We start from the raw sequence: 12,043 nt of genomic DNA, 5'->3' as shown, positions 1-12,043 counted from the left end.
TTATCTATTATTTGACCTACTGACCTAGTTTTTGATCGCATGTGACCCAGTTTCAAACTTGTCATAGATATTAACAAGATGAACATTCTGACCAATTTTCATGCGGATCCCATGAAAAATATGACCTCTAGAGAGGTCACAAGGATTTTCTTTTATTTGACCTACTGACCTAGTTTTTGAACGCATTTGAACCAGTTTCGAACTTGACCTAGATATCATCAAGATGAACATTCTGATCAATTTTCATGCAGATTGCATGAAAAATACGGCCCCTACAGAGGTCACAAGGTTTTTCTATTATTTGACCTACTGACCTAGTTTTGGGCCGGACGTGACCCAGTTTCGAACTTTACCTAGATATCATCAAGATGAACATTCTGACCAATTTTCATGCAGATCCCATGAAAAATATGACTTCTAGAGAGGTCACAAGGATTTTCTATTATTTGACCTACTGACTTAGTTTTTGACCGCAGTTGACCCAGTTTCGAACTTGACCTAGATATCATCAAGGTGAACATTCTCACCAATTTTCATGAAGATCTATTGAAAAATATGGCCTCTAGAGAGGTCACAAGGTTTTTCTATTTCTAGACTTACTGATCTAGTTTTGGACTGCAGTTGACCAAGTTTCGAACTTGACCTAGATATCATCAAGGTGAACATTCTGACCAACTTTCATAAAGATCCCATGAAAAATATGACCTCTAGAGTGGTCACAAGCAAAAGTTTACGCACGAACGGACTGACGCACTGACGACGGACGCTGCGCGATCACAAAAGCTCACCTTGTCACTATGTGACAGGTGAGCTAAAAATTCTAACCAATTTTCATGAAGATCCATTGAAAATATGACCTCTAGAGAGGTCACAAGGTTTTTCTATTATTTGACCTAATGACCTAGTTTTGAAGGCATGTGACCTACTTTTTAACTTGACCTAGATATCATCAAGGTGAACATTCTCACCAATTTTCATGAAGATCTCATGAAAAATATGGCCTCTGGAGGGGTCACAAGGTTTTTCTATTTTTCAGCCTACTGACCTAGTTTTTGACCCCACGTGATCCAGTTTCGAACTTGACCTAGACATCATCAAGGTGAACATTCTGACCAATTTTCATAAAGTTCCCATGAAAAATATGGCGTCTAGAGAGGTCACAAAGTTTTTCTATTTTCAGACCTACTGACCTAGTTTTTGACCGCACGTGACCCAGTTTCGAACTTGCCCTAGAAATCATCAAGGTAAACATTCTGACCAATTTTCATGAAGATCCATTGAGAAATATGGCCTCTAGCGAGGTCACAAGGTTTTTCTATTTTTAGACCTACTGACCTAGTTTTTGACCGCACGTGACCCAGTTTCGAACTTGATCTAGATATCATCAAGGTGAACATTCTGACCAATTTTCATGAAGTTCCATTGAGAAATATGGTCTCTAGAGAGGTCACAAGGTTTTTATATTTTTAGACCTACTGACCTAGTTTTTGATCCCACGTGACCCAGTTTCGAACTTGACCTAGATATCATCAAGGTGAACATTCTGACCAATTTTCATGAAGATCTCATGAAAAATATGGCCTCTAGAGAGGTCACAAGGTTTTTCTATTTTTAGACCTACTGACCTAGTTTTTGACCCCACAAGACCCAGTTTCGAACTTGACCTAGATATCATCAAGGTGAACATTCTGACCAATTTTCATGAAGATCTCATGAAAAATATGGCCTCTAGAGAGGTCACAAGGTTTTTCTATTTTTAGACCTACTGACCTAGTTTTTGACCGCACGTGACCCAGTTTCGATTTTGACCTAGATATCATCAAGATGAACACTCTGACCAACTTTCATAAAGATCCCATGAAAAATGTGACCTCTAGAGTGGTCACAAGCAAAAGTTTACGCACGGAGGCATGCATGCACGCACGGACGACGGACGCTGCGCGATCACAAAAGCTCACCTTGTCACAAAGTGACAGGTGAGCTAAAAACACATAATCAATGAAATATTCATACTAAGTTCATCATCAAGTGACCACCCATCCACCTAGTAGTCTGCAGGTCTAGCAGTTGAAAGGCCATCTAGTCTGAAAAGTCAGTTTTTCCTTAGGGGTGTTACGATATATCGCAATTCACTTTATCATGATACCTTTAATAGTCTGGTGATACGCATATCATATCACAGATCTGTTTCACGATAAAGAAACAAAAGAGTGAAAAGTAGGAATATTGAATCAAAACTTTCATAAAATCAGTCTTAAAGATAGTAACTAAACAATTTTTTCATTTGTAACAGTTTCTTTGACTTTAAAACAAATTTAAAGTACTTTCCAAGTGTAGGGACTTTGTTTTTTCTTTTTCATTCTGTCAAATGAATGCTTAATGTGTATCGAGATCTGTACCGTATCTTTTCATCTGTATCACGATATGTATTGTATCGTGAGACTATCGTATCGTTACACACCTATTCTCCCTAAACCCACCCAGTCATCCATCAGAATAGCCAAATTGGAAGATGCTGTCATTCAGCTATGGTCGAGGTTACTCTAATAGTTTTGTAATGCATCATCTACCAGTATCATATGATATACATATCCTATGTTTTTTCAGACATGCAGAGATGTATTTAGTGAGCAAGCAATGTATTAAAATACCATATCTTATATTTACATTTGAGAATATAATGCATAGATCTGGTGTTCACTTGTTGAAAGATTTTTTAATTTTACTCTGAAGCAAACAAATATTCACTATAACAATCTGAAATCTTAAAGATTAATTTGCTGTTTGTATGAAAATTAATACTCAAAATTTTGATAGGGTCTGCACTGAAAATATAGGTGTTTTTTTTTTTCAGAAATATGATTGGAACTCTGTTTTCTCTCTGAAAAAAATTAGCTCTAAAATTTGACGGGAGAAAAAACACCAAATACCTTTATAGTACTATCTTGTGATCCCGATGCAGCATAGTCACCATATGGATGGAAGTCTAAACTCTTTACACTTGATTTATGTCCTGTCAATGTTCTTAATACTGAAATTTAATAAACATAACCTTATTACATGAAAAGAATGCTGAAATTTCATAAACATATCATTTTTACGCAAAAAGAATGTTGAAATTTCATAAACACATCCTTATTACACAACAAGAGGGCCATTAAGGCCCTGTATCGCTCACCTGACCTGTTGACCTAAAGATCATTAAGATTAACATTCTGACCAAGTTTCATTAAGATATAGTCATAAATGTGGCCTCTAGGCTGTTAACAAGCTTTTCCTTGGATTTGACCCAGTGACCTAGTTTTTTACCCCACATGACCCAGATTCGAACTTGACCTAAAGATCATCAAGATTAACATTCTGACCAGGTTTTATGAAAATACAGTCATAAATGTGACCTCTAGAGTGTTAACAAGCTTTTCCTTTGATTTGACTTGGTGACCTAGTTTTTTATCCCATCTGGCCTAGATTTGAACATGAACTATAGATCATCAAGATTAACATTCTGACTTAGTTTCATTAAGATATGGTCATACATGTAGCCTCTACAGTGTTAACTAGCTTTTCCTTTAATATGACCTGGTAACCTAGTTTTTGACCCTACATGACCCAGATTCAAACTGGACCTTGAGATCATCCAGATTAACATTCTGACCATGTGTCATTAAGATATAGTCATAAATGTGGCCTCTATAGTGGTAACAAGCTTTTTCTTTGATTTGACCTGATGACCTAGTTTTTGACCAAAGATGACCCAATATCAACTCGTCCAAGATTTTATTGAGGGTAACATTCTGACCAAATTTCATTAAGATTGGGCCAAAATTGTGACCTCTAGAGTGTTAAAAAGCTTTTCCTTTGATTTAGTTTATACATAATTAATTTAGGTCGATTGTGAAGAAAGTTCTACAACTTATATTAATCACTCAGGACACCTCATTCCTGATGGAATCCACTGCCACGAGGGTATGAGAGAAGAGGCCAGTTTCCCTTTTATTGCTGAGCGCCAAGTAAGGGAGCTACTGGTACCATTTTTCATGTCTTTGGTATGACGCGGCCGGGGATCGAACCCGCGACCTCCCGCACTCGAAGCGGACGCTCTACGACTAGGCTATCGAGGCGGTTTTGATTTGACCTGGTGACCTAGTTTTTGACCCCAGATGACCCAATATCGAACTCATCCAAGATTTAATTGAGAGTAACTTTCTGACCATGTTTATTTAGATTGGGCCAAAATTGTGACCTCTAGAGTGTTAACAGTCAAATTGTTGACAATGACGAAGGACGGATGGACGACGGACACAGGGCGATCACAAAAGTTCACCTTTGAGCACACCTTTGAGCACTTTGTGCTCAGGTGAGCTAAAAAGTTGGTGAAATTTCATAAGCACAACCTTATTGCAAGAAGAATGTTGAAATTTCATAAGCACATCCTTATTACACAAAAGGATGGTAAAATTTCATAAACACAACCGTATTACATGAAAATAGTGAAATTTCACAAACACAACCTTAATACACGAAAAAACTGAAATTCCATAGACACAACCACCGGGATCTGCCGAGGATAAAAAATGGTGGGGACACATGTCCCCCTTGGTATAATAATGTGGGTACATTTTCAAAATCTTGGGGACAACAACTTTTGACCGTATGTAATTGAAATATGACAGTAACATTACTAAAATTGAAGTCTTTATTGTAGTCCAACCATTAAATCAACTCTCCTGAAATTCTGCAGAACTTTGCAACCTGATTGCAAGACAATGGTGAAATTTCATAAATGTAACCTTATTACATGAAAGAATGCTGAAAATTTATAAACATAAGCTTATTATACAAAAGAATGTTGACTTTAAAAGTAGATTCTTTTGTTGACTTTAAAAGTAGAAATGTTTTCTGATTCAAAAGTTGTTCACAATTAAAATTATATCATGACAAATTATAAAATTCATAGTCATGAAATGAAAATAAAGCTTCAACAATAAATGTATGCATATTTTTTTAACTACATGACATTTTAAAGCTTTAACAATAAATCTCTTACTTTTGGCCTCCTCAAGGTTCCATATTTTAAGCGCTCCGGACATAGAGCCAGCCACAACCATCTCCTCATTGTGTCCAAATCTCACAGAATCTACAGGTGTTGTGTGACCAGCCAGGCTCTGTAATACACAAGATTGTTGATATTTCTGTATTTTAACACTTCTTCTTATACTACAGTCTACCAAAACAATGGTTATCTCTTGGGACTAAAAAAATTGTAAGAAGTTTCTAGAGCAAATTAAATTGCACTAACCCAGATATCATGAGACTAATAACCAAAATGGATGGAAGCATAAATGAGTCGAACTGGGACATAAGATGAATGTTCAAATCAGGAAGAAATTAGTAATTTTGCACATGCTACTGAATTCCAGTAGGTGCCAATACAGGGTTCATACCACCAGCAGTAAAATGAAGTTTTTATATGTCTTGCTGTATATCCTCTATTTAATGCACTCTCACTTCCCAATATTCCCAAAATATTTCATTTAATAGTTAATTAGGTCATATATGAATACTACCACTATGGTAGTGTTATTATTGTTAAAACTGATTCACTAGGAGTTGATATAAGTTCATATTTACTTTATTAAAACCAAATAGATTATAATCAAAAGAAAGAAATTTCAGGGCCTTAATTAATAAACCAAAATATATGAATGGAATATACAGTACATACAATAATAATACCAGGTAGTCTTGCAAAAACTTAGTAATAACAAAACTGACAATATTTCTTTTTTGTTTAAGCTACATTACTCAAAGTATAAACAGTTTTACACAATGTTAAGTGGAGAATAAAAAGTTTTAATCATAAATATTGACAGAAATAATATTAAACAGCCAGACTGAAATGCATACATGTGAATGACCGAGAAACTGCCATCAAAGGCACTTGTATTAAGATCACATAATATACGAACTCCTCAAACTTTGATAAAATGTGGTTATAAAACAGCATTTAAAGGAGCATGACTCCAGATGTACAAAACACAATCATTTTTAAGCAACTATAATAAATATTGTAACTCATAAAAAAATACCTTTTATTACTCTATTATTATACAATTCACAGCTAACTTTTATTGAGCATGTAAGTTCACCCATATAGTTTACCAACACTTAAAAGGGTTTACAAAAATAAACCTACCTAAAAAGCACAGAATCAGTTTTTGAATGAAAATGTAAAAAGTAACTGTTTAAGAAAAATTGACATGAATCTGGAGACAAGCCTGCAGCTGTAGTTTTGTTACATGTAACATGCATATCATTAAATAGTTTTCTAGCTTTTAGCTTCTGTAAGCAATATCAAAATATTTTTTGACACCATTATGCAAAAATATCTCAATACATCCATGATAATGTTTCAAAATCTTATAATGTGGGATTAAGCAGAGATACATCAAGCTGTAAAAAAACTTTCACCTTCCCTACTTATTAATGCACATGCATATGTATGATTTTAGTAGAACGATTTTTTTTTTCTCTGAAATTTTTTTTTTTATTGTTTCCTCAAGGTAATGTGTACAAGTGTGAATTGTTTCTTACCATCATGGAGGTAAAATCTCCAATTGATTCCTCTGTTTTCTAGAATGAACAAGTTCACCTTTCATAGCAACTCAAAGGCAAAAATTTACTTACCCGTATTTACCCTAAGTCTTGGGACACCCTAAATCTTGGGACACCCTTAAAATCTGGAAAAATAATTATTTTTCTTGTCCCTAATTTTTCGGACATGTATTTTCTCAGCATATTTTTCGTCCCTAAGTGTTGGGACTATGGTTGTTACTGATTCAAGATGTAAGTCAAATACTGTTATTATACATTGTATGGTTTTGTATTGATCAAAATGTCAAATAATTATAAGAACCAAAGATTATTTTTTTAACATTTTCGTGTCGTGTTTTTACTTGATATTCTTTTGACAGTAAAGTGTTTTTTTTACCATACCAGTTAAGTGTTGTATATTTTTTTTTTACTGCAGCCAGGAAGTCCGTTTTCTGTTAGTTAGTTATTTTTATTTACCACTGACTGGAATTTACCCGCGAATCGTACAGCTATCAAAACGCCATGCCGGTAATTTTCCATTCCACGAGCACGTGCGACCTATCGTAATGTCTAACTTACAACGCCGTTACTTTTTTTTATTGACACGTATACAAAAAACGCGCGTCACACATTCATTTTTTGATTTTATCGCTTCAGATTATTAAACGTAGATTGAAAAGTAATATAATTTGAATTCTATAACGATTTTAAAAAGGTATCGACAGAAATGTAGGCAAAATTCTACAAAAACGGTCGAATTTTCATAAAATTACTTGCAAAATTTCGAACAGCGCGATCCTAAATACTTATTTCTTTCTAAAAGTAAATAAATGATGCAAACTATAGGCATAAAATTCAGACTTTTGACCAGAAAGTGTTAAAAACAGAATAGAAAAATCTTAAATAATGAAAGAGCGGCAGCAATTTAAAAATATGAAGTAAAACGATTTTTTGGCAAACAGATTTCTGTTACGTGACCTCGTGAACGTAAATAGAAAATCGGGACGCGGTTTAAAAAACAACAAGAGATCACAGAGTGATCTTGGCGCCCACCAATGTGCCATTTTTGAGCGTTCCAAATTTCAAGTCTTAATGAATAGCTCAAGGTCAAATTTCATTTCCGTACACATCACTGTGCATGTGGTCCAAATTCGAAAGCTGTAGCTTGAGAAATGTGAAAGTAGGTCACTAGATCAATTTCAAGGACAAAGTTCTTTGTACACAAAACTATGCATGTGCATCAAGTCTGCAGGCTGTAGTTTGAGAAATTTGAAAGTAGGTCACTAGGTCAATCTTAAGGTCAAAGTTTATTTCGGTACACAAAACTATGCAAGTGGTCCAAATTTGAAGGTTGTAGCTTGAGAAATGTGGAAGTTGGTCACTAGGCCAAAATCAAGGTCAAATTACACTTCAGAACACAAATCTATGCATGTGGTCCAAATTTAAAGCCTGTACCTTCAAAAATGTGAAAGTAGGTCACTAGGTCAATGTCAAGGTCAAAGTTTGTTTCGGTACACAATCCTATGCATGTGGTCTAAATTTGAAGCCTGTAGCTACAGAAATGTGAAAGTAGGTCACTAGGTCAATCTTAAGGGCAAAGTTCATTTCGGTACATAAAACTTAGCAAGTTGTCCAAATTTGAAGGCTGCAGCTCGAGAAATGTTAAAGTAGGTCACTAGGTCAAAATCAAGGTCAAATTTTATTTCGGAACACAGAACTATGCATGTGGTCCAAATTTGAAGCCTGTACCTTCAAAAATGTGAAAGTAGGTCACTAGGTCAAAATCAAGGTCAAATTTCATTTCAGAGCACGAAACTATGCATGTGGTCCAAATTTGAAGCCTGTACCTTAAAAAATGTGAAAGTAGGTCACTAGGTCAATGTCAAGGTCAAAGGTTTTTTCAGTGCACAAAACTATGCATGTGGTCCAAATTTGAAGGCTGTAGCTACAGAAATGTGAAAGTAGGTCACTAGGTCAAAATCAAGGTCAACTCATGTCAAGGTTCATCTTGCCACTCAAAACCATACATGTGGTCCAAATCTGAATGTTGTAGGTTATTGACAAGAAGATTTTAAAAGCTTTTCCCTTTACAAGTCTATATGAACCATGTGACCCCCAGGGCGGGGCCATATTTGACCCTAGGGGGATAGTTTGAACAAACTTGGTAGAGAACCACTAGATGATGCTACATTACAAATGCCAAAGCCCTAGTCTTTGTGGTTTGGACAAGAAGATTTTCAAAGTTTTCCCTATATAAGTCTATGTAAACCATGTGACCCCCGGGGCGGGGCCATATTTGACCCTAGGGGGATAATTTGAAAAATCTTAGTAGAAAACCACTAAATGATGTCACATACAAAATATCAAAGCCCTAGGTCCTGTGGTTTTGAACAAGAGGTTTTTCAAAGTTTTTCCCTATATAAGTCCATATAAACCATGTGACCCCCGGGGCGGGGCCATATTAGACCCAAGGGAAATACTTTGAATCATCTTGGTAGAGGACCACTAGATGATGCTTCATACCAAATATCAAAGCCCTAGGCTCTGTGGTTTTGGACAAGAAGATTTTCAAAGTTTTTCCCTATATAAATCTATGTAAATTATAGAAATAAACAAAGGGCTATAACTCATTCAAAAATTGTTGAACCAGTCTGATTTTCAGCAGAACACAACAAGGGTACCAATACATCATTCTGAAAAAGTTTGGTCAAAATCCCCCTGGTAGTTTCTGAGGAGATGCGATAACGAGAAATTGTTAACGGAAGGACGGACGGACGGAATGACGGACGGACGGACGGACGACGGACCACGGACGCAAAGTGATTTGAATAGCCCACCATCTGATGATGGTGGGCTAAAAACAATGATGTTGTTGCGTTTTTTTAATAAGTTTTGAATGAATCTTTGTGCATGTACATGTATTTTTTGGCACGACACTTTATAATAAGATATTCTTCTCAAACCGTTTTGAAATTTCCTTGAGGGCAAATAGGTCACAGAGGTAAGATATCCGCTATTGTAGTTTGACACGTTTACCTGTCAGTTTATACGGGATATTGCACATTCACTTTAATAAATTAAAAAGAAGTTTTTTTCATTGATTTTCACAACACTAGATCTACTTCTCAGCTCTTTAAAGAACCGAGGCGGTACGATCAAACAGTGATGTACAACTTGGCGCGAAAACATGACGTAATGCCATGAAAATCTCGGGGAAACTATACCGCTTTGATCTCCACTTCTAATGTCATGATACCGACACACTTTTAGCTCTTTGAGGGGGTGTTAAATGATGACGAAAACAAAGCCAATTACTTTGTTTATCAACAGAATAATTACCGATAATCGTTAAACGTTTATTTTTTCGCTTTCAACACGGGTGGGTGGGGGATGTTACCCGATGACCGAGAATTGTGTCCATATTTTTGGGACACTTTTCAAAATAATTATTTTTTGGGAAATAAGTCTTGGGACAGTGAAAAAAATAATTATTTTATGCTGTCCCAAGACTTAGGGTAAATACGGTAAATTAATAGGAAATGGACAAAAGTGATTGGAGTATCTTTAGGCAAAAAATGCCCTTAATTTCTAGTTTCAATCCGACCTATTCAAGAATAATTGGTACTGACATGTTTTCTTTTGTCATTTAAAATTTGGGAAATTACATTTAATATTTGGAAATGACCAGTATACTTTTCCAACATTTTGTAAGTTGATGAAGATGACTAATAAGGCGTAAAAAAAAATTTTGTTTCCAGTATCCTGACCTACCCTAAATTTTTGGCCCGACCCTAAATGTTTTTATGGCATTGGAGAATGTTTTTTTCAACTTTTAAACAAAAAGTTGCAAAACTGCACTTTTTATGCTTTAAACATGACCAGTGATGTTAGAAATCAACTTACTGGTGCTCTAAAGGCATAACCCCCTTATCTGTATTCATTTTTTAACACAAAAATCATTTCCTTAAATAAAAAAAAATCCAAAAAAAAAAAAATTTTCCTACCTAACTACCCTAATTTTTTTTAGCATGTTACCGGAAACAAAATTTTTTTTAGGCCTAAGACATAAGACATACATAAAATCATTCCCATATTGAATAATTTAAGACTTTCTAAGCTATCATGCTGTGAGTTATCCTCTAACAAACAAGAACCATCATAATTACAGTGCACTTCACTGTTTGAAAATGCCAACAGAGAAGTGGAAATGAAAGTGGACTCTGCCAATGCAACAGTCCCCCGAGGCAAAAAGTCCACTTAAAGTCACCTAATTAATGACAATCACATTACAATATAAGATGTGTAAAACATTTTTTAAGAATTTGGTTGGAGGTGGGGGAAAGGGGAGGGCAGGATGGTTGTAATGGGTAAGAGTAAAAATTCTGGATTGGCAATGAGTAATCCAAGTAAGAAACAATATGAGATATATAAGATTTAAGTCAGTGTAGGGAATGAAAAAAAAAAAAAAAGAGAAAGAATTAGAGGTAGGAGGCTATATAAAACAGTATTTAGACTTAAGTTAATTTTATAAAATATACATGTACAGTGAAATTGAAAAGAGTGTCATAAAACTTTAATCATCACAAAATCTGACCCGTAACCTTTACTTTTGGGGTACCCGATCCTAAACCAAAATATGACTGCCTCTAAACAAGATCAGTCCTTGAGTGAGTAAAATACAACAAAAGAAGAACCATAACTCTACTGAAAATCACTGAACCAGAAAATGTTGATATGTATAACCATACTTGGCACTAAAATCTCCTGTCAGGTTTGGTAGAAATCCTACCTGTTACTGTAAAAACTTTAATATATTACGCCAGAGTATATATTACGCACCCCAGATCTTGTATCAAAATCTTGGGAAAAACACATACACTGGACTATAATATGCATTGAAAATCAGTCAGAATTTTGTTTACAATCGGCTATTTTTGGGGCTCGTGTAACGATAACTTTGCATGAAAATTGTACTCGCTGCTTAACCAGTTACAGACAATCTAAAAACAAGAGGGCCATGATGGCCCTATATATCGCTCACCAGAGTTGATCTGGCCTACTGACCTAGTTTTTGACCCCAGATGACAAAGAGTTGAACTTGACCTAAAGATCATCCAGACAAACATTCTGACTAGATTTCATAAAGATTTGGTTACAACTGTGGCCTCTAGAGTGTGCACAAGCTTTTCCTTTGATTTGACCGGTGACCTAGTTTTTGACCCCAGATGACCCAGATTCGAACTTGACCTATAGATTATCAAAACAAACATTCTGACTAATTCTCATGAGTTTCAAACTTAAATTGTGGTCTCTCTAGTGTTGAAAAGATTTTCCTTTGATCTGGCCTAGTGACCTAGTTTTTGACCCCACATGACCCAGATTCAAACTTGACCTAGACAAACTTTCTGACTGAGTTTCATAAATATTGGGTCACAAATGTAGCCTCTAA

At 35.4% G+C, this 12,043-nt stretch overlaps 1 protein-coding gene across 2 annotated transcripts in view; it reads right to left on the bottom strand.

Moving 5' to 3' along the window:
* LOC128553561 (katanin p80 WD40 repeat-containing subunit B1-like) overlaps window positions 1-12,043 on the bottom strand; it is a 28,892-nt gene that overhangs the window by 10,079 nt on the left and 6,770 nt on the right. Inside the window, exons 3-5 of one of the 2 annotated variants that reach the window (XM_053534742.1) lie at window positions 6,595-6,633; window positions 5,048-5,165; window positions 2,931-3,031 (exon numbers count right to left, since the gene is read on the bottom strand). In XM_053534742.1, the coding sequence (XP_053390717.1) occupies window positions 2,931-3,031; window positions 5,048-5,165; window positions 6,595-6,633 (258 nt within the window). The remainder of the gene's footprint in view (window positions 1-2,930; window positions 3,032-5,047; window positions 5,166-6,594; window positions 6,634-12,043) is intronic. The other variant, XM_053534743.1, reaches the window with a different exon arrangement.

This window comes from Mercenaria mercenaria, unplaced genomic scaffold (assembly GCF_021730395.1).
Source record: "Mercenaria mercenaria strain notata unplaced genomic scaffold, MADL_Memer_1 contig_3943, whole genome shotgun sequence".
Classification (NCBI taxonomy): Eukaryota; Metazoa; Mollusca; class Bivalvia; order Venerida; family Veneridae; genus Mercenaria; species Mercenaria mercenaria.
Note: the sequence above shows the minus strand (reverse complement) of the source record. Positions and strands in the feature narration are given on the sequence as shown.